At 39.8% G+C, this 22,922-nt stretch overlaps 3 protein-coding genes across 3 annotated transcripts in view; 1 reads left to right on the plus strand and 2 right to left on the minus strand.

Annotated features, from left to right (window-relative positions):
• Positions 1 to 22,922, plus strand: part of LOC123517159 (piwi-like protein Ago3) — a 269,657-nt gene that overhangs the window by 85,915 nt on the left and 160,820 nt on the right. The window contains exon 5 of the mRNA XM_045277139.1: positions 16,698 to 16,832. Within this exon, the coding sequence (XP_045133074.1) occupies positions 16,698 to 16,832 (135 nt within the window). The remainder of the gene's footprint in view (positions 1 to 16,697; positions 16,833 to 22,922) is intronic.
• LOC123517161 lies at positions 9,831 to 11,400 on the minus strand. Its single transcript, XM_045277141.1, has 2 exons — positions 11,234 to 11,400; positions 9,831 to 10,843 (listed from the first exon to the last, which is right to left on the minus strand). Exon 2 carries the CDS (start codon positions 10,830 to 10,832, stop codon positions 9,927 to 9,929), a length of 906 nt encoding a protein of 301 aa, XP_045133076.1. The 5' UTR covers positions 10,833 to 10,843; positions 11,234 to 11,400; the 3' UTR covers positions 9,831 to 9,926.
• On the minus strand, positions 12,329 to 14,518 carry LOC123517160. The gene is made up of 2 exons (XM_045277140.1): positions 13,838 to 14,518; positions 12,329 to 13,703 (listed from the first exon to the last, which is right to left on the minus strand). Exons 1-2 carry the CDS (start codon positions 14,252 to 14,254, stop codon positions 12,951 to 12,953), a joined length of 1,170 nt encoding a protein of 389 aa, XP_045133075.1. The 5' UTR covers positions 14,255 to 14,518; the 3' UTR covers positions 12,329 to 12,950.

A 22,922-nucleotide genomic window follows, 5' to 3' on the forward strand; every position in this document is an offset into this window, starting at 1 on the left:
TTCTCACCACACTCACATCTTTGTTTATAACAGGGGTGATGGCAGTTGGAGTGCACCTTTATAATTAAACTCACATCATGGTGTATAGCAGCTGTGGTGGCTGCAGCCTGCCCTTCTCACTAAAATCATATCATTATGTATGACAGTAGTGAAAAAAGTGGCTGCATCCCATTTGTGTGTGTGTACTTAGTTGTCTTACAGGAAAAGAGCTATGGTCATTCTGTCCTGTCTCCATACCTATAGTCATCCAATTTAACCTTAAAATCATGATATTTCTTGCTTGAACCACTTTTTCATCCAAATTGTTCCGTATTGCTATGTTTTCATTTGGAAAAATGTATTTCGTAATGTCTTTCTACACACCTTTTTTGTTTTTTTCCAATTTCATGCTGTGTTCCCTTGTATTTTTTGAGTCCCACACCAATAAGTCTTCTTTCTTGACTTCGTCTATCCTTTTCTATACCCTTTATGTAGCAATTGAGTCTCTTCTTTCTCTCCTCTGTTGCAATTTTAGAAGTTTTAATCTTTTAATCTGTCCTCATAAATTAGGTCTCCCAAACTTGGAACTATTTTGGTTCCAGCTCTTTGAATCCTTTCTATCTTCCTTATATCTATTTTTGTGTGTGGTGAACATATAAATGCAGTCTTTTCTAGATTAGGTTGAATCATGTATTCTATTATTGTTTTCATCATCTCTTCATCTATGTAGGTAAATGCCCATTTAATTTTTCTTAAGCCTCAGTCACACGACGCGACTTCGCTCGCCGCTACTGCAGTAGCGGCGAGTAGTAGCAGCCTAGTCGCAAAGTGTGACCGGTTAGTCGCCAGTAGCACATCCAACTAGCGACTAAAAATAGTCGCCGCTACTAAAGTTAAACATGTTCAACTTTACTTGCCAGTAGCGAGCGATTTCATGATCACGTGACTTAGTCGTGGCTACTAGAAGTCCATAGTTGCTTCATGTGACCACACAGTCGCGTAGTGACCGTTACAAAGTGACTACAGTTTGTTTCCCCACAAATCAAATATGGCAGAAAAAACAAATTTAAAGTGGTCAGGTGATGAAATCATTAGATTTCTTGATATTTATAGAAATTATGAAGGTTTGTGGGACACAAATAATATAAACTATATGAAGAAAAATGCAAGAGAGCACAGTTTTAAATGTTTGATTAATGAACTAATTGAGGTTGGTTTTGAGATACATAGTGAAGAGAATTTGAAAAAGAAAATAAAGAACTTAAAGGATGCATACAGAAATCTAATGATTTCATCACCTGACCTCTTTAGATTTGTTTTTTCTGCCACAAGTAGCGGCAAGTGAAATCGTCTCGTGTGACCAGCTCAGTCGCAGCGACTGTCATCTGGCGGGTACTCGCTCTGGCGGGTACTCGCTGCTACAAGTAGTGGCGAGCGAAGTCGCGTCGTGTGACTTAGGCTTTAGTGAAGGCGGGTTCACATATGCCAATTTGCGACTGAAATTCAAGTCGCTAGAAGTATTGACTGAGCCCTTTTAGTCGGAAAACATTACACATGATAACTGGAAAGTATCAACTAGTTAGCGTCTTGGTGGGAAGTGAATGTAAACAAACAGCTACCCGCCAAGATGTCTTCCTCCAGTGATGCTTAAGCAGTGGTTGTTCTTCTTTTGGCATACTGGAAGAGTCAGTAGAAAAGAAAATGCCTGTGGATACATCCCTAGCTAAGTAAAAAGAAAGAAAGGAGGGAGTGTTTACCACACACTTATCTTAAGATTATGCACAATTGTAGTCATACTAAATCCTGACAAGTCTTCAATCCTCACTTCCAACAACACCCTGCATTGAGGGAAACAGTTCTTGGAGAGTGGCAGTTATTTCATCAAACAACAATTTGTGCAAGCTTTTTTTTGAATAGTTAATTTCTGGGGTCCCAGATGTGTTCTTTTTCCCTCACCAACTCTTAACATCTTCTCTATATCGACAGCACATTGTTAAAGTTTACTCTGTGACATCACAATGTAAATAAGGTTGCAAATTGACTGAACAAGACCAACATGTTGGTCTTATTTTGCGACTGGTTTCTCCAGTTGTTATGCACCAATATTCAGTCAGAAATTCTACCTACTTGAAATTTCAGTTGCAAATTGGTGAACCCGCCTTAACTCATATGTTCCCCAGCTATATTGTTTACATGTTTTCTGGTGATAAATTGTCATTTATTGTAATACCCAGGTCTTTTCTTCTTTTGTTTTCTGAATTTCTACTCCTCCCATAATGTAAGATCTTGTCTGCTCTTACTTTTCGTATTTCCATCACTTTGCACTTTTTTTGCATTAAAATTAATTTCCCATTTCTTGTTTCCCTCATGTATCATATTCAAATATTTGTACCATTTCACAATCCATGTAATTTTTTACTTGTTTCAGTAACTTTGTGTCATCTGCATATAAGCTTATATAACTGTTCACCTCTTCTACCATATCATTAATATACAATATGAACATTACTGGCCCCAGGACTGTTCGTTGTGGAACTTCACTTACAACTCTACACCATTTTGATTCTTGACCTTTTATCACTGTTCTCATTTGTGTGTATTTACCTTGTATTGTACAGGGTTTGAGTCGGGCTCATAGTGTCCTGTCTCCATGTCTCCATTTATCCAATTTTTCTTTAAAGTTATGCACAATATGTGCATAACTTTAAAGAGAAAGATTCAATGCATTCCACTTTTCCACTGCTCTATGTGGAAAACTGTATTTTCCAGTATCTTTCACACACTGCCTCATCCTAATCTTGACATGTCCTCTTGTCCTTCCAGCTTCTTCTGTCACCAGCACCAGGTCTTCCTTGTCTTATCTTTTCAATGCCATTTACTATTTTATACATTGTTATTAGGTCTCCTCGTTCTCTTCTATCTTGTAAGGTTGGCAGTCTCATTTCCTTCAGCCTTTCTTTATATGTTAGGTCCATTAGTTTTGGCACCATCTTTGCAGCTATCTTCTGAATCCGTTGTAATCTTCTTATATCTTTTTTAGGGCTCAGTGATCACATTAATGCCGCATATTCCAGCTTAGGACGTATCATGCTTGTAATAATTTTTCTCATTATATATTTGTCCATGAATTGAAAAGCCCCTCTTATATTAGTCAGCATTTTATATGCTTATCCAAATATCTTACTTATGTGTTTTTCAGGGTTGAGATTTTTCTGTATAATCACTCCTAAATTTTTTTCTTTAGTATTCATTATTTGTTCCTCTCCCATCAGATAGTTCCATACCGGCTCCATACTGATCTTCTCTTACTCTTTCTTAGTTCCATTACATGACATTTTGTGGCGTTGAACTCCATTTTTCACTTTTTACTCCATTTGTAGATTTTGTTTATATCCCTGCAACAGCGAACAGTCCTCTTGGGTTTTAAGTGCTCTAAGTAGCTTTGCATTATCAGGACACAAATTGATATAACTGTTTATCTTATTGTGAATGTCGTTTACCTATATCTGGAACATAATGGGGGCTAACGCTGACTGTTGTGGCACTCCACTTGTTACTTTACCCCAAGATGAGTATGTATCTCTGATCACAGTTCTCATCTCTCTGTCCTTCAAGTATTCCCTTATTCAGTCTAACAAAGTTCCTTCCTATATTTTCTAGTTTTCAAAGTAGTCTGCCATGAGGGACTATATCAAAAGCCTTTTTTATGTCCAGGTATAGTGTGTCCACCCATCCATCTCTGCTTTCCAGTCCTTCTATTACTCTTGAGTAAAAACTTACTAAGTTCGACACACATGACCATTCTGTCCTGAACCCAAATTGTCTGTTCAATATAACTACTTCTTGTTCCAGATGATTAACCCTTTTTCTTTGATAACTATTTCACATAACTTCCCCACAACACTTGTAAGTGACACCAGTCTGTAATTTAATAGCTCAGTTGTTTTTCCTCCTTATTGTATTAACCTAGTTGTATGTTACAGGGTTCGAGTGGGGCTCATATTGACGTGTCTCCATATCTACATTTATGCAGTGTTTCCTTAAATTTTTGCACACTTTCTGCTGTTACAATCTCTTTACTTAATCCATTCCAGATGTCCACCATCCTATGTGGAAAACTGTACTTCTTAATGTTCCTCAGATACTGACTTTTCATGATCTTGGAATGTTCTCTTGTTCGTCTATCTCCATCCTCCATCAGTGTTACCAGGTCTTGTCTATCTATCTTTTCCATACAGTTTACTAACTTGTACATTGCTATTATGTCTCCTCTTTCCCATCTATCCTTCAAAGTTGGTTGTTCCATCTCCTTTAATCTTTCTTCATAGGAAAGATCCTTTATTTTTGGGACCATCTTTGTAGTAGTCCTTTGGATTCTTTCTAGTTTCCTGATGTCTTTCTACCTATATGGTGACCATACCACTGTTTGCATATTCTGGTCTAGGTCTTGTCATAGTGATTATTATCTTTGTCATCATACTCCTACCCATGTAATTGAGTGCCACCCTGATGTTAGTTAATGTCTTTTATGTTGAAACAAATAGTCCACTATGTGCCTTTCTGGAGTTAGGATGTCTTATATAATCACTTCCAAGTCTTTCTCTTCACTCTTTGTCATTATAATGTCCTCTCCCTTTTTATATTCCCACGTAAGTTTTCTATTACTTTTACCCATTTCCATTACGTGGCATTTCCTGGTATTAAATTTTGATTTCCACTTTTGGCTCCATTTCCAGATCTTTTTAATATCTTTCTGCAGTTCCATACACTCACTGATGATCCTTATTACTCTCAAAAGCTTCACATCATCTGCAAACAAATTTATGTAGCTATTTTAATCCTCTTGTATGACACATACAGTGGAGATTCCATACTTGAATGTCTTAATAGTCAAACTTTTCAATACTCGAATGCAAAAGTTTGATTTAATACTAAAGAAATACCTGATAATTGAATGTCCACACACACGGTTGTAAACAAAGGCTCCCTGGCCTCTCTCTCCCCCTTCCTCCAGTTGTGCTGCCTCAGTTGTCAGAATAACATTCTTGTGTGTTCTTACATCAACACCAAAGGCTTATTTGTGGTGAAAATATCTGGTAATCAAAGTGCCGCACACATGGTTGTAAACAAAGCTCGGGCCTCTCCCTGCCCGCTGCTGCTATTGCCCCGTTCTGATACTGGTATTATTGGTAATACTGAAGTAAAATACCAGTACAGTATTCCAGTTTACCGGATCCCTAGTCCCACCCATGGGAAAACATTCTTCTGCCTTCTGTCTATAATTTTTTTTTCATATAGAAACTTAAAGTGGAACCGAAGAAGTTTATTAGTGATGAAAATAATGAATCTAATGAGAGTTGAAGTGTTAGTGAGCCACAACCCTTCACTAGTGGGTTCACAGGAATCACACCAGGAAAAAACTTAGCAGATGTTTTCATGGATAGTGACTTGTCCTCTGACAACCTCCATCCTTCTCCCCTCCTCTTCTACATTATCCATAATCAGCCTTCACTTATGGTATGTACAAATCAAAATTATATATATAAAGAAAAAAATTACTTACAAATTTGTATAAACTTGAGGTTTTGCTAAGATGAGAATGAATTACCTGATTTTCAGATATCAATAGTTGAACTTTTTGATACTCAAACAGCCATTTGGAATTGATTAACTTCGAGTGTTGAGTCTCCCCTTTACTTGGAACATAATTGGTGCCAACATTAAACCGTGCGGTATGCCACTGGTTACTTTACTCCAGCTTCATGGGATGTCTCTTATCATTGTCCTCATTTCTCTATCTGTTGATTAGTCTGTCATCCAATTTAAGATATTTCCCTTTATTCCTCCCATTTGTTCTCTTTTCCATAGGAGTCTTCTATGTGGTACTCTGTTGAAAGCTTTCTTAATATCTACATACACTGTCAACCGATCCATCTCTCCCTTGTACTTCATCTATTACTCTTATATAAAAGTTTAGTAAATTTGTTATGCATGATCTTCCTTTTCTGAAACCAAATTGTGAGTTATTAGTTACTTCATTTCCCTCAAGATATTCTAACCATTTTCTTTAATAACAATTTCACAGATTTTTCCCACCACAATAGTTAGTGACACTGGTTTATAATTTAGGGGCTCAGTCTTTTTCTCTCTTTGTATATTGGGACTATATTTGCTCTTTTCTATTCCTTTTGTACCTTCCCTTCCATTAAAGAGTTGTTAATTACATCCTAAATTGGTTCCACTAGTTGTTCTCTACATTCTCTCAATGTCCATCCTGACACTCCATCTGGCCCCATTGCCTTTCTTACATCCACCTCTCCTAGTAATTCTCAAATTTTCTGTTTTTGTACCACGATGTCTTGTAATCCTTCCTGTGTTGTTTGGCTGTTGGGCTTTGTGAACTCTCATTTTTATTAAATACTGATTTAAAGCCCTCATTCATGATTTCACTCATTTCTTCTGGTGTTTCGTATATCCTATTTCCTTTGATTAACCCTTATGTTCCGGTGATCTTATATGAACGATTGCATCATTGCGTCTGTAGCAACGGCAATCATTCCTGTAATCAAGAATTTTCACGCCTCATGTTTGAACTCCACGCGCGGTTTCTCGAGTCAGATTGCGAGTGGAAGTATCTGGCTTCTTTTTCCACCCGTAGTGTTGCCACTAGCTCTGTATATTTAGGGGTAATGAAGCTATTCTCCCATTCTGAGGGCGACACTTGGCAACCCCAGTGACCTGCCATGTCGAAAGCACTCTGATAAGAGCGAAGGGACGTCGCAGTTCATAACTCACTATGGAACAAGAAAGATAATTTTTATTTAGCAGTGCTTCTGAGCCTGACTACAGTGACAGTGATTATGAGGAAGAAACTGAAGAAAGCGAAGACAGCAATAGTGAAGACCCGGAAAATGATTCAGAGGATCTCAGAACAGAGAGAAGACAGAGATTGTGGTGATGGAGAACAGACTCCAAACATCGTATTGAGAACCCAGAGTAGCTCACGGAGACGCAGGCGTGCCTCTCGTGTTCTGGAAAGATGATCAAGGGGGCGTGTGTGTGAGAGAGAGAGAGAGAGAGAGAGAGAGAGAGAGAGAGAGAGAGAGAGAGAGATATGATACCTACATGTTATTTGCTTGAAACTTGATATGAAAAGGGGTGAAAGAATTCTCTCTCTCTCTCTCTCTCTCTCTCTCTCTCTCTCTCTCTCTCTCTCTCTCTCTCTCTCTCTCTCTCTCTCTCTCTCTCTCTCTCTCTCTCTCTCTCTCTCTCTCTCTCTCTCTCTCTCTCTCTCTCTCTCTCTCTCTCTCTCTCTCTCTCTCTCTCTCTCTCTCTCTCTCTCTCTCTCTCTCTCTCTCTCTCTCTCTCTCTCTCTCTCTCTCTCTCTCTCTCTCTCTCTCTCTCTCTCTCTCTCTCTCTCTCTCTCTCTCTCTCTCTCTCTCTCTCTCTCTCTCTCTCTCTCTCTCTCTCTCTCTCTCTCTCTCTCTCTCTCTCTCTCTCTCTCTCTCTCTCTCTCTCTCTCTCTCTCTCTCTCTCTCTCTCTCTCTCTCTCTCTCTCTCTCTCTCTCTCTCTCTCTCTCTCTCTCTCTCTCTCTCTCTCTCTCTCTCTCTCTCTCTCTCTCTCTCTCTCTCTCATTGAAGTGTACAATTTCTCTTCCAAGATGAGAGAGAGAGAGAGAGATGTGTGTGTGTGTGTGTGTGTGTATCCTAGAGTAGAGGAGGCAGTTTGCGCTACCCTAAGCAGAAAAAAATTGCTACAAAATCACCAAACTTGAATACAAAACGAAATTTTAACAAGGAGTGTAAAATTTTGTCTGCTCATGATGGCGGGTAACGCTACCCTCAATCGCTGCAGTTTCCCGATTGTGCACTGTAAGTAAGGGAAAGTTAGGTAGGGTCTGTGCGCCACCCAGCCGGGTCTACGCGCTAGGTTGAGGAGGGGTTGCGCCAGGGGGTCAGTGCGCTATGGCATGTCGGGTCATCGCGCTAGGTGCCTTAAGTTCTTTGTTTTAATCTACAAGCTATCAAAATCACTCTCAATAGGTAGTTGATAAATCCTCTTGCCTCTCAAGGAGTAAAAGCTTTGGAAAAATAAATGAAAGATTGCAAACTAACTTTTTTATTTTTAAAATAGTGTATTGACAAACATAAAAACTGTGCTTTAGTTATGAATATCATAAACAAATAAATGTCCCACAGAGTTCAAAACAAAAATCTTAACAATACTCCGGGAAAAGTTTCATTTACCAGTATCAAAATAACAAATAAATGTCTCAGAGTTAAAAACGAAAATCTTAAGAATATTCCGTGAAATGTTTCATTTAACAGTGTCAAAATAACAAATAAATGCCTTTCAGAAATCGAAACGAAAATCTTAAGAATACTCCGTGAAAAAAATCATTCAACAGTATCAAAATAGCCTAATTACATTTATTACAAAAAACTCAGTATCCATTGTATCAATGTCCTCCTGAGACTTTTCACTCAAATTCATCTCACTCAGACATTCTGCATGCCACCAGCTGTCACACAATACACATTTTATCCTTAACTTTCCTTTTGTTTCACATTGACATTTTCCACAGAGCTCGTTCATATCATCAATTACATCATCCGAGTCATCGTCCAAGACTGGCTCATCCGCACTCTCTGAAGTTTCTGTTTCCTTGTCTTTCTGCTTTTGGGAAACATACTGAAGTGTCCTGAATCGTTTTTCTTTCCTTTTTCTCTTTTCTTTTTCTTTCCTGTTGTTTTCCTTCTGCCTTTTCTTTTCCTCCATTCTCTTTCTCTTTGCTTCAGCTTCTTGTTCTATAATTTTTTTTCTCTCTTCTCTCTTTCTTTTTCTTTCCATTTTCTCCCTCTCCTCCTCTCGTTTCTTTCTCTGTTTCTCTTCAATCATTTGCCGGTACTCAACACCGCTTATTGAGCATGGCAATACTGCGATGGTCTTTTTTAATCCTTTTTTCTTCGGGAATGAGGGCAGCGTGAGGTAATCATCAATCGTTTTGGAATTTTTCTTTGTAGAAGGCAGAGGTTGTGGAGCAGGCTGGGATGTGTAAGGCAGGGGTTGTGGAGCAGGCTGGGATGTGGAAGGCAAGGGTTGTGAGGCAGGCTGGGATGTGTAAGGCAGGGGTTGTGAGGCAGGCTGGGATGTGGAAGGCAGGGGTTGTGAGGCAGCCTGGGATGTGTAAAGCAGGGGTTGTGAGGCAGGCTGGGATGTGGAAGGCAGGGTTTGTGAGGCAGCCTGGGATGTGTAAAGCAGGGGTTGTGAGGCAGGCTGGGATGTGGAAGGCAGGGTTTGTGAGGCAGCCTGGTATGTGGAAGGCAGGGGTTGTGAGGCAGGCTGGGATGTGGAAGGCAGGGACTGTGAGGCAGGCTGTAAGGTTTTCTCCAACAACACCTTCCAGTCTTCATAGGGTGGGTCATCCATGTCGTATCGCTCCTCGTACCGCTTCATGAATTTTAGAGTTGTTCCTTCCCCTAATGACAGGCTCAGCTTCATCAGCTCAAAAATGTTGGAGAATGCTGAGAGAGTGGGAGTTCTTTGTTCTGGCCCAGGGAACTTGGATTTGGCTGCTGGTGAAGCAGAAGGAACAGAGGTTGAGATTGTTGGGGTACATGCGGGAAGAGCAGTGATGCCAAAAGATGCTGAGGTAGGGAGAGTGACTGGAGCAGCGCTGGAGAAACTGCAGCTTGGCTTCAGCTTGTCTGAGTTGAGTACAACCTCAGGGTTAAAAGGATAGATCCCAGACTTAACAAATCCCTTGTAAGCAAGCTCTGGTCGTGCTGTAGTGTCCCAAGCTTTCTTTAGTGTGCGGGCAAACGTGCACATGGTGACACTCTCTCAGTTTGGTACTGAAACTTTCTGACGGCTTCACTCCATGCTAGTTTGATTGCCCCAAAGAAAGCTTGATCCAGTGGCTGGATAAGGTGACTGGCATGCGCCTTCAGGCAGTAAAGGATGACACCATTCTCGTTACACAGCGTGCAGATTGCCAGGAATGATGGCTGGAATGGCCGTCCACAAACAGCACCACTGGTCGCTTTTCTCCCAATTTGGGAATGAAAATGTCCCTCAGAAAGCTAAGAAAGACCACCTCAGTGATCCAACCATTTGGAGTTTTTTGAAAAAAAGCCTCTTCAAAACCTTCCAACGCATTGAAGCGAGGATCTCTGGTGTAGGGAAAGATCAGCAGCGGTGGAAGGTACTGCCCCATGGCAGAGGAGCAGGCCAACATTGTCACTTGCTGCCGTTTGCCACTTGTGACAGAGTAGACGTGTTTTGCTCCTGTCATGCTGATGATTTTCTTTGTCTTTGGACATATATTAAAACCACTTTCATCAGCATTAAAGATCCGGTCAGGAGAGGTCAACAAAGTGGGATCGATGGTGTCCAGGTAATGTTTCATTTGCTGAAACCATTCACCTAGAGCATCCTTTGTCACAATTGCTCTCTCACGGCCAAGTGGTTGTCCAATTCTTTCCCGTATCTCTGGATGCCTCTTGAAAAAGGCTCGCATCCAATCCTTTCCAGGGCGGTTGTTTTTGAAGACAGTCCTCTCTTCCCTATCATCGAGAATGGTTTTCACCATGTCTTTGAGGTCGTCTTTGGTCCGTCCAAAACCTCGTTTAGACACTTCAATCAGCCAATCTACTAGCTTCTTCTCCTCTTCCATTGACAGAACTGTTTTGGGAGCAGGCTGCATAGGTCTTCTTCCCCTGACCTTATCCCCAAGGGTGGCGTAAGGGATACCAAAAGTTTTGGAGGCGGCATTCAGGGACATCTGTTTAGATCTTACCAGCTCCACAGCTTTCTCCACTTGTTCTTGTTTGTACCGCTGTGTTGATGCCATTTCAGCAAGGGCTGTTGAAAAGGATCAGAGCAAAAATACAAATTAACATGCATAATGGAATAATATTTTTTTTTCATTTTTTCCAAAAAAAAAAAAAAAAAACTGAAAATGCAGATAGCCTAAAAAGAGAAAACAAAAACAAAACAAGCACTCTAGCCTAGTGTTGCTTTTGCCTGGTGGGCGCGCGACCCGCCATGAGCGTTTGTGGCGGGTTTGCGCGCTACCCACGCCCTCTCCTATTTGCTGACACTCAGGCATGTTTATCCTCAACCATTTGACAGTCATGTATTATAACAAAGAATTGATTGACAAGTTATGTCAGTTTTGTATCAAAATAGGTAGCAGTGACTAACACTGATATTCATGTGTGTTAACGAAACAGTTAGCGGAAGACAACTTACCTCAGTATAGCGGAAGACGCACTGCCTCTCTCTCCCTGGCGCAAACACAACACTGGAACGGTACTGGCGGGAAAATTTGAACTACGGCCCGCCATTTAAACACTCTGTTTGTGTGTTATGAGATTTAACGCGGGGCTTAGCGCACAGACCCGACTGGCGCACAGACCCTCCAATACTCTAGTGTGGTTCTGTCTTTTTTGTTTGTGTCCCTCAGTGCTCCATGCCACTCCTCCACTCTCTCTTCTACTTCTTGCTTTGTCTCACCAACCAACACCACATCATCTGCATACATAATTTCTTATGGCACTCCTCTTCTTACCTCTTCCGTCAGCACATCAAACACTATGTTGAAGAGGAAAGGGCTGAGAGCTGAGCCTTGATGCAACCCAACTCGCACATCATAGTTCCCTGTCATACCAGCTGTGCATTTAACTCTTGTTTTCACATTCCTATACATCTCCATAATCAGTCTCACATATTTCTCTGGCACCATCTTCCTCAAACATCTCCATACTTCTTGCCATGGGATCCTATCATACACTTTCTCTAAATTTATCATTACTGCATGTATCTCTCTCTGTTTCTCTCTGTACTTTTTCATAATCTGTCTTAGTATGAATATTGCATTTGTTGTTCCATTTTGAGGAATTAATCCAAACTGACCTTGATATCTCTACCTCTTGTCTCAACCTCCCATCCATAATCCTCTCCCAGATCTTCATTGTATGGGAAAGAAGCTTTATACTGTAATAGTTTGCACAATCCTGCACATCCCCTTTCTCTTTGAAAATGGGGACTTTTATGCTCTCTCCCCGTTCCTCTGGTATATCTTCTGATCTTCAATCTTCTTCATTAGTCCCCACAGGATATCCACTCCTTCTTTACCTAAAGCCTTGCATGCCTCCACGGGGATATTATCACTGGGTAACACTGGTTTTGTTTCTTTAAAAGTTTTTAGTGTTTCCAAGGCAGATTTTCCTCCTGATTCCAAATATATCATTAAAAATTGCATACCATAAATATTTTAGGAAAAAAATTGAGGTTTGTATAAATAAAGAACCATAAATAGCAACAACATCTTATTTATTTGTTGATATTTAAATGCATATAAATTTTTTTTCTTGGATTTCATTACAATTAAGCAAAGTAAATTAAATAAAGCAAAGAAAATGCATTGAATGACTGTGATAAGGTTATAAGCGACAGTAGGCCTACTAGAAGTGCACTGATGAACGCGCTTTCCTACTGTGAGCTCCTTGAGCTTTACATACCAGTGACCATGTATAGTTCCCCATCATAGCAGTGTCCCATCTTCCTTGGTATCTTTTCTCCATTTTTGCAATGTCCTGATGGAACTTCTCACCATGCTCCTCACTCACTTCTCCCAAGTTTTCACAAAAAAAGTCCAAGTGTGAGTGCAGGAAGTGCACCTTTAGTGACATTCTACAGCCTAAATTCTTGTAACTTTCCAAAAGTTTTCCTACCAACTGCTTGTATTTTGGGTCTTTCTTGTTACCAAGGAATCCATTAACTATATCTCGAAATGCACACCATGCCTCTTTCTCAAAATCACTCATTGCATTCTCAAGTTGTGCTGACTTCAACATTCTTCTTACTTGCAGTCCAGTAAATATCTCACCCTGAACTTTGGCCTGTGATAGATTAGGAACGAGTAGACGAATCTCTTGAAATGCTTCTCGACCACGATCTGAAGCTTTTACAAACTGTTTATATGAAGTAGAGGTAGCAACACCTTTCCAGGCTTTACAAGAGGTTGTCTAATAACATTCCATTTATCTGGCTGCAAGTCATCTCGAGGGGGCCACTCAACCTTCTGGTAATGTTCATGATCCACCCTAGTGTCCCACAGACAAAGAAAACATGAATACTTGGTGAATCCACCCTGCAATCCAAGTAAGAAAGCAAGCATTTTAAAATCACCACAAATGTCCCATTTAAACTCATTATAGTTTACTTTTTCGAAAAGTTTCTTTACATTGTCATATTCTTCCTTCATGTGTACCGAGTATGCTATAGGGAGGGATGGATACTGATTCCCATTATGTAGTAAAACAGCTTTCAGGCTGTTTGTAGAACTATCTATGAAAAGTCGCCATTCTTCATAGTTGTGATCTATTCCAGTGGCTGAAAACAAGCCATTAATATTAATATTAATGTCTTTACAAAGGCAGAGATCATCACTAATATTGAAAAACACTCCAGACTCTTCATGGCTCTTCCTGTATACAGTTGATTTGCAGTCCTCCCCCAGCAGGTTCCATTCATCTAGTCTGGATGCTAAAAGCTCAGCTCTTGACTTAGTGAGACCCAAATTTCTTAAGATGAGGTCATCCAGTTCACGCTGATTCGGAAAGTGTGGGCGTGTCCTCAATCTTGGCTCAAATGTTTCATCAGTTTCTTCATCTTCACAACCTTCCGACACTCCTGAGACCTCCATCTTGTCCTCTACCTGAAAAAAATTCAGTTAATAACTAAGCATAAGTATAGATTGTCTGGTCAATCACATTACTAAAACACTTAACTACTGTATGTTTGCGATATTTCAATATTGATTCTGTTACAGATTCTGTATGATATACTTACATTTTCCGGAGGCCGTGGAACAAGTAAGGTATCATCATGTGGCACAAGTGCAATAGAGGATGGAAGGCTGGGATATGGAAGGAATTTTCTTCCCTTAACTTTTCTATACTTTGATATATCAATCATGCAATCATCATCATGATTTTTTGGCTCTCGCCAAACTCTCGGCACAGCAAATGGCATTGATTTTCGTGCACTTCTCAGCCATGCATCTAAATTTGACCAACAACTTCCACATATCACATGAGGGACCCATGGTTTATCTTGGTCACCCATACTCATTCCAAAGTACAGTCTATATGCAATCCAGTACTTAGCACCTTTCACAATTTTATGCGATACATGCTTAGGTCCAACATAGAATCCACACACATAACAAAACGAATCTGATGAATTTCTGCATCCTCTTGTAGCCATAATTAAATCAGTCAATATTTATCATACAAACCTGAAAGAGAGAAAAAATATTAGCGACATATATATCATATAAACTTGAAAGATAATAACTCTGTATTTGATCAATCTGGCATGACCTACTCCTAAAAGGTACAAAAGCCAATTAAATAAAATATATAACAAAGCAATTATATAACCTCCAACACACCATGATTCTCACACCAAAATCACACAAACGTCATATCTCATCATCGACATCATTGTCGTATCTCATCACACAATGACACAGATTGCAACACCCAAGTCAGATAAAGCAGTCAATGAAGCAATCATAGTATACTAAATTCAAATAAGTGATGTCGAAATCAATGAATAAGCAATGAATATTCACAACAGTAAGTGTGCTCGGCCTGTACCCCGTACATTTCATTATATTAGCATAATTTGCTGTATCTCTAAAATGATTGATGATAGGAGAAAAATAAGGATATATTTGGAATCAGCACAAAATTTTGAATTGAAAACAATCGAAAAAATAAGAGAAACAAAACTTTTGTGAAAATTTTGTTGTGTGGTCCAATGGCCTTGTTTTTCTTCATCTTTTTCGTGGCCCTCTCAACTTTCATTCTCTCTACTGCCCTCATTGGCCCTTCACACTCAGTTCCATTTTCAAAGAATTCCTGGTGGTTTTTCCTCATTCAGCAGTCCTCCTCCCACCTTTTGTGCACTTCATCTTTATTTAGTATCTGCCCTTCAGCATCTTTTATCTGCTTCACATGCTGTATATCCTTTGTTGCCCTGTTCCTACTTTTTGCTAGCTAGTATATCTTCTGTCCTTGAGGTGTGTCCAAATCTACGTATATGTTCTCACAGGCTTCCGCTTTTGCCACAGCTACTTCTTTCCTTGCATCCTTCTTTGCACGCAGGTACTCTACTTTATCCATTTGGCTCCTTGTTTGTTCCCATTTCTTCTTCGCCTGCTTTTTCTCTCTCAGCTTGTCTTGTATACACTCTTTCCACCACCAATCCTGCTGTACACTACATGGTTTACCTGATGTTTGTCCCAACACTTCTTTGGCTGTACTCCTCACTACTTCTGTTTTCATCTCCCATTATCTATTAACATCCTGTATGATTTGTCCATCCTTTCTAGCACCTTTGTCTAGAATTCTAGCTGTTTTGATTCCTCCTTTAGTTGCGACCACTTTATCCTCCTCTAATTTTCTCTTTTCCTCGGCCTTGGCATATTCAGCTGTAGACTTATCACCACTAGTCTATGCTGTGGTGCAACATGGTCCCTGGGTATTAACCTGTAGTCTCTTACTTCACTTGTTTTTTATCTCCTATACATTAGACAATCTATCCAGGCCACATTCCCTCCACTTTCATAGGTGATGGTATGCTCTTCCCTTTTGGAGAAAAATGTGCTTGTTACCATAAGATTAAACGATACAGCTATATCCACCACTCTTTCCCTATCTCTAATTTTCCTTCCATATCCATTGCCTCTGTGTATTCTCTCAATGCCTTTTTTTTCTGTGCCCACATGGCCGTTCAGATCCATACCTACCATTATTCTTTCCTCTGCTGGGACACTTTCCATCATGCTCTCCAGCCTTCTCCAGAATATTTCCTTTGTGGGGCATAGGCACTTATAATGTATAATGCACATGCTTCATACATTAATTTCATGATAATTATTCTATCTCCTTCCCTTATTACACTTAATATTTTCTTTCATATTGGGTGAGACAACGATTCCAACTCCATTTCTTCCTTCTGGGGTTGTTCCACTGTAGTACAACTTGTATCCTTCTGCTAGTTCCTTTGCCTTGTTTCCTTTCCACCTTGTTTCCTGCACACACAGAACACTGACTCTTCTCATCCTCATCAACTCCACTACCTCTCTCCTTCATTCAGTCATGGTGCCAACATTTAGTGTTCCTACTTTCAAACTAATTGGAACTTGCTTCTTTGGCTGCGCACACTCACCACGCGGTAGGCCTTGCTTCACCACAGAGGTCGGGCGTGTTCCCTGTGCGTTGCTTCCATTTTATCGGTACTTCTGTATTGAGACTCGCCATCCTGGTGTTATGGTATGGTTTTATGGCCGGATGCCCTTCCTGACACCAACCCTCCCCATTTACCTGAGCTTGGGACTGGCACCGAGATGAGCTGGCTTGCTCCCCCCGGTGGCTGGGTTTCTCTCTCTCTCTCTATCAGTTCATAACTTACTCTCTGAAGGAATAAGATTTTTTTCTTCATACTGCTTAATATTCTCTTTAATGAGGTTGCATATAAGTTTTTGAAAATAAATTTTTAGTTCCTGAAAAAAAATCTTTATCCTATTAAGATGTGTAAATGCAAAAGTGTGATATTTTGATTAAATAGTTTTATTGATTATTAATTCAGTCCCATAGATATTGAATGCAATTTCTTAACCACTCTTTTCATGTGTACATAGGCAAAGCAGCAGTGCAGCCATGAACCCTCCACTCTGCAAAGATGAAGTAGCTGCAGCAGCAGAGAGTATTCAGCTTTTAAGTGTGTCAGAAACTGAACAAGATCCAATAAAACAGCATGGGACCACAGGAACAAAGTGAGTGGTAGAATTTGGTTTATCTCAATGTTTGCCCATTCAATGGTACCTTGGTAAATGCCCACTTAAGAATAAGTCCAACTTGGTATATGTTCTGTTTGAACACAAAAATTTGTTTGGTGTTTGACCTTTGTTTGGAATACAATGTTTGCCCTGTAACTTTTATGGGTTAAAATGAGTCATGACTGCATTGCTACTGATGTTTACTTCTCCCATGACAAAGTCTCTACTTCCCATGAGCAGTGCTGTTAGGTTTTCAATTTATTCCTGTTAATTACTTATATTTGACAGCATGTAAGGTGTTTCTTTTTTCATTGAAATGAAAAAGAAAAATACCCTGTGTCTTATGAGAATGAGACCTCTCATAGATTTATTTAGTTTTGATGTTTCATCCATACATCCAGAGATTTACAGCACTGTGTAATAGACAAGGATGCTATGTCATATTTTTTTATTTTGATGTTATTAAGGAAATGCTGAAAATTGAAATGGGGTCCTGTTCAGTGATGCACCAAGTGTTCTTGACATCTCAGCAGCAGTTGTGAGTTATGTTCTTTGCCTCACCTCTGTGACTAGGCCACTTTTTTTTTTACTGCAGTAATGTAGGGTATTTTTACTATGGTTTACTTTTTATTCAGCCGTATCTCTAGCTTGCTTTAACTCTTAAAGGGTAAGTGACATTATAGTTGGTGTAACATAGAGGCCAGGTGATATCTGTAATTGACATGCCTTTTGCAGACAATGTGAAATTTACACAAGAACATTTTTTTGCCTGTGAATATCTCTGTGTCCTATGAACCATAGTACATAATGGCTGCAGGGGAATATAATCATTCCCCTTCCTGTCAATTCTTGGACAAATGTAAGTGGCCAGCGACTTCCCGTTCACTAAGATCAAAATTTGTCCAAAACATCATCTTATTGAGAATGTTGCTGGGACAGAGTTAGAAGTTGCTATCTGAAGTCTTGAAAGTGGCTTCATGTACAAAAAGTACAAAACTAGTAGAGTGAGATTATAATTTTTTTGTGTTATAAGTGACATACATCAATATTATGGTGAGTGTTTACTTTTTGTTCAGCTGTAGCTTGCTTTAACTCTTATAGGGTAGATGGCATCTATAGTTAATGCAACATTGAGGGCAGGTGATGTCTGTAGTTGACATGGCTTTAGTGTGTTTGCAATATAATAGATTTAGGCATTCATGTTCATGAGTGACTGAAAGATACTGATGAAGGAACCAGATAAAGGAGGCTTGGAGCACCAACTGGGCTCCAGCTAGGCATCTCTAACGGCACACAACCATTCAAACAAAGGATGAGAGAGGGCGTAAGTTACTTCACTTCATCACATCACCTAGAGAGTTTGGATTTGCATGATATTGAGAAGAAAAGATTGACAAGTGTGAGACTTTAAAATTTTTATCACTGATAAAGCAGTTGAAAAATTGATGAAAAATTACCTATTTTAAAAAAGTAAAAAATAGCCTAGGTGTGAGGGACGTCTGCAAGGAATGTCCCTGACATTTAGGGATTAAACATTACATGCTTAAATACATACAGTGGTGCCTTGCGATAATGGACTCTGGGGGTGAGGAGTTGTCCATTATTGTGAATTGTCCGTTATTGCAGAGCGGTTTGTCCCTTTGACCCTTAAACACCCCTTTTCTTTTTTTTAATAGTTTATTCTCTTTCAATAATGCAAAAAATTATTTTAATTATTTAATCTGTGTTATTGTACACTCAATGTTGAAATAAAAGAGTTCATTATTACAGTATTTAAGAAATGTATTACAATGAAAATTTGTCTTACCAAGAATTGATGAATTAACCCAAGAGATAGCCGACTATTTTGGAAGTTAGAGAACATAGGACTGAGAGGAGTAATGTTAGATTGGATAAGGGATTATTTGAAAGACACAGAGATGAGAACTGTGATCAGAGATACATACTCATCTTGGAGTAAAGTAACATAGGCCCCATTATGTTCCAGGTACAGGTAACTCTCGATTTACGCAATAGATGTGTTCCAAGAGGCATCGTGTATATTGAAATTTGCGTAAAACAGACATGTAATTCTCATAAGAAACAATAGATAATAGGGGAGATGTGGGATGTAGTCCAAAAATTTTTTTACAAAATATGTACTCTATTTGGGTAAATTAACATGTTTTTATTATAAATTTACCATTCTAAATACTAGAAGTGTATTTAAATTTAGTAAAGGGAAAAGCAAGAAATAATAAGAGAAAGCAAACAATAATAAGAGAAAACAACAAAACAAAGAATACGAAAACACAACACTCATTGCGTCACTGCCTTCACCACTCACACCACAGTCAGTCACCATGTTCCTCAGAGCTTTACCACTTTATCAAAAATCCATTTATCAAAAATAACCCCACATGCAGAAGAAGATGAAGGACGTTTTGGGGCCATCTTGGTGAATTATAGGGAGATTAAAGAGGTTCCGTCTGTACTCAGTGCTGGCAGACTGCAAATGAGGCATTAGAAGAGCGGAGCTCCAGAGAGCTGCGGAACTCTCTGGCAGCAGTTTGAAATTGCATCTGGCACTCGGTTTGAAAATGAGGTTGGGCCAAATCGCATATAAGCAAACCGATCGCACAAATTAAATTAATTATAATATTTTTTCGGTTGCGTTATAACAAAAACGCATAAATCAAACACACGTAAATCGAGAGTTACCTTACAGGTAACTCTCGATTTACACTATAGATGCATTCCAAGGGGCATCGCGTATATCAAAATTCGCGTAAAACAAACATGTAATTGTCATAAGAAACAATAGATAATAGGGGGGATGCGGGATGTGGTCCAAAAAAAATTTGTACAAAACACTCTATTTATTTGGCTAAATTAACATGTTTTTATTATATACCATTCTAAATACTAGAAGTGTATTTAAAGTAAAGGGAAAAGCAAGAAATAATAAGAGAAAGCAAAAAATAATGAGAGAAAACAACAAAACAAAGAATACGTAAACACAACACTCACTGCGTCACTGCCTTCACCACTCACACCACAGTCAGTCACCATCTTCCTCTGAGCTTTACCACTTTATCAAAAATCCACTTATCAAAAATAATCCCACATGCAGAAGAAGATGAAGGACGTTTTGGGGCCATCTTGGTGAATTATAGTCAGATTGAAGAGGTTCCGTCTGTACTCAGTGCTGGCAGACTGCATATGAAGCATGAGAAGAGCAGAGCTCTCACCTATCGGCCAGCTGCGGAACTCTCTGGCGAGCAGTTTGGAATTGCGTCTGGCACTCAGTTTGAAAATGCAGTTGTGCTAAATCGCGTATAAGCAAACCGATCGCACAAATTAAATTAATTGTAATATTTTCTTGGTCGTGTTATAACAAATGCGTAAATCAAACACACGTAAATCAAGTTACCTGTATATGTAAATGACATACAGTATGGAGTGACTAGCTATAATAGTTTGTTTGCTGATGATACAAAATTGGTAAGAGTAATAAAGACCCAAGAAGACTATTTGTTGCTGCAGGAAGATATAGACAAAATTCAAGAGTGGAGTAAGAAGTGGAAGTTAGAATTCAATGGCAAGAAATTCCACATAATGGAATTAGGAAAAAGTAAGAGAAGACTAGTATGGAACAAATAATGAAGACTAAAGAGGAAGAAGATCTGGGAGTGGCTATATAAGAAACTGAGCCCCGAAAAACACATAAGTGAGATATTTGGAACAACGTATAAAATGTTGACTAATATTAGGGGACATTTCGGTATTTGGAGTATTACGAGTATGATACATCCGAAGTTAGAATATGCTGCTGTGCTGTGGTCGCCAAGCTTGAAAAAAGGATATACAGTAAAAGTCCTGAAATCCGGAAGTCATGGGGGTTCAGGCATTCCGGATTCTAGGATTTTCCGGATTGTAAGATAGTAAGGCTGAAAGTACTGTAAGATTAAAATCTTGAGGGTACTATGTAAACCCCATTAAACTAACCCCAAGTTGCTATATCTCTTTGTAGTACTGTCATAACATCTTACAGGGATTGCTACTACCACCAGTCCACTGTGTACTTCCTCACCACACCACAAAATTTATGTAGACTTTTTTTTTTTTTGAAGATTTGCCAGACTATGGGGGGAGTGGCATGGGCCTTTCCAGCCATTATGGTGGCCCATATGTGATGATTGCTCTTTTCCTACTTGTCAACTTGTATTTGTGTAGGTGATTTCACTATTTTACGTAGGCTATTCCACCATCCACATATACTGAGAAGTTTGAGTGATTGTACTGTACTGTACCGGACATAATGTATACAGTCCACAATACTTATGTCACACTTTATAAAATAATTTCAAGTATCATACAAAACACATTTCATAACATAAAACATTGACTGATGTCTGATAAAGGGAAACAAAAAGAAAGGAAGGCCTCCAACATCATACACCAGCCAATCAAGTCACCGGCGTCGAGCGTACACCAGCTGGACCACCCACACAGATAACAGGACTCCGCAACACACACGCACATACGCATGCACGCACATCACCTACAGAAACGTAAAACACCACTTATAATACCTCCAAATATTATTTTACTCTTTTATGAGTTTGTGTTAAACTCAATGTCAATGATGACATGTTCGGTTTCAGCTATTATTATTGTATATTTATTACTATTATTTCTTACTTTTTCCATATTCAACTCAGCCTTTCAAATTTTCTGGATTATAAGGTTCCGGATTTAAAGACTTTTACTGTAAGAAGATTTGAACGGATCCAGAGGATAGCTACAAAGATGGTGCTGGAACTAAAGGACCTAACATATGAAGAAAGGCTGAAAGAAATGGGACTGCCAATGTTACAAGATACAGACAGTGCCAATTGACTTTAGAACTGCATGTAAACACACGTTCACAAGTATATAATGATTGTTACGGTTCACCCGGCTGCGGTTAGCTGCTACAGCTCACTAGACTGTTATGCTGGCAAAATCGCCAACTTTGTTACGGTCAGTACAGTGGGGATTATAAAACACTCCACAGAGTCCCCACTACTACAACTCGCAGCCGACGTAACCCTCAGGTTCTTTCAAGGTCGCCATCAGTGTATAATTTCCCCCACTGTAAGGGAATCTCTTCAGCAACTCCTTCTCCTCCTGTACCCAACCAAGTAGAATTTATAAATGGTAGATGCTATGTGTAACAGGGCGAGGCCTTAATACCCCCTAGAGAAACCGCCCACAAGGACAATTCCACCCACTTCTCTATGATGTATTAACGCCTCTCCACCCGCCTTGTCCACAGACTGTGATAACTCACAGACCGGAACAACGCGCACGGTATATTATATACTTATACTATCCTACTACAACAAGTGCTTACTAACACCTGTTAGACTGACATCCCTGGCCTACTACTACTGCAATATATGATGTGTACAGCACATCCGGTGATGTACACACAAGCCCAGACACCATCTACGGGTGACACCCACTATATACTCGTCGCAGAGACGTCTGGCGAACAATTACACACTACTGGCCGACATGAAGCCTCTCAGCATTCAATAGTGTGCGTGGCTACTACCACTACAATACAGTTTACTACTGAAACTATACAAAAGATGGTGGGGCACACAGCCACCCAACAAAATACACTGGTGACCACAGCCACCAACAGCCACAACGGGACGAAACAATAACGTGTCCCTCCGCGTCGCTACACCCGAGTGGACGAACGCACAACAGGAAATGCAGCCCCAACCGGCTACACTTTCCTCAGGACAACAAGCCCGTTGTCCTACACAGCCACAGTCTACCCAGTAGCAAGCCAGCTACTCAACAGGAGGGCACAACTCCCAGACCAATGACTAGCGAGTAACAAGAACAGCCCAGCAACACGTGTCTCCACTCTGTGCCAGAACCAAGAGCGCGCGTGTCTACCTCCGCTAAAGACTGGCTGGTTACTCACTCCCGCTTGCAACGAGAAACGAGAAGGAGGGGGTTGTCTGCTCAGCAGAACAGCCCGAGGGGCCCGTGATGGGTGGCCATTGGCTTCACATATAATAATATAATAAAGTAAAGGGAATTAAG

This window comes from Portunus trituberculatus, chromosome 41, assembly GCF_017591435.1.
Source record: "Portunus trituberculatus isolate SZX2019 chromosome 41, ASM1759143v1, whole genome shotgun sequence".
NCBI classification, from domain to species: Eukaryota; Metazoa; Arthropoda; class Malacostraca; order Decapoda; family Portunidae; genus Portunus; species Portunus trituberculatus.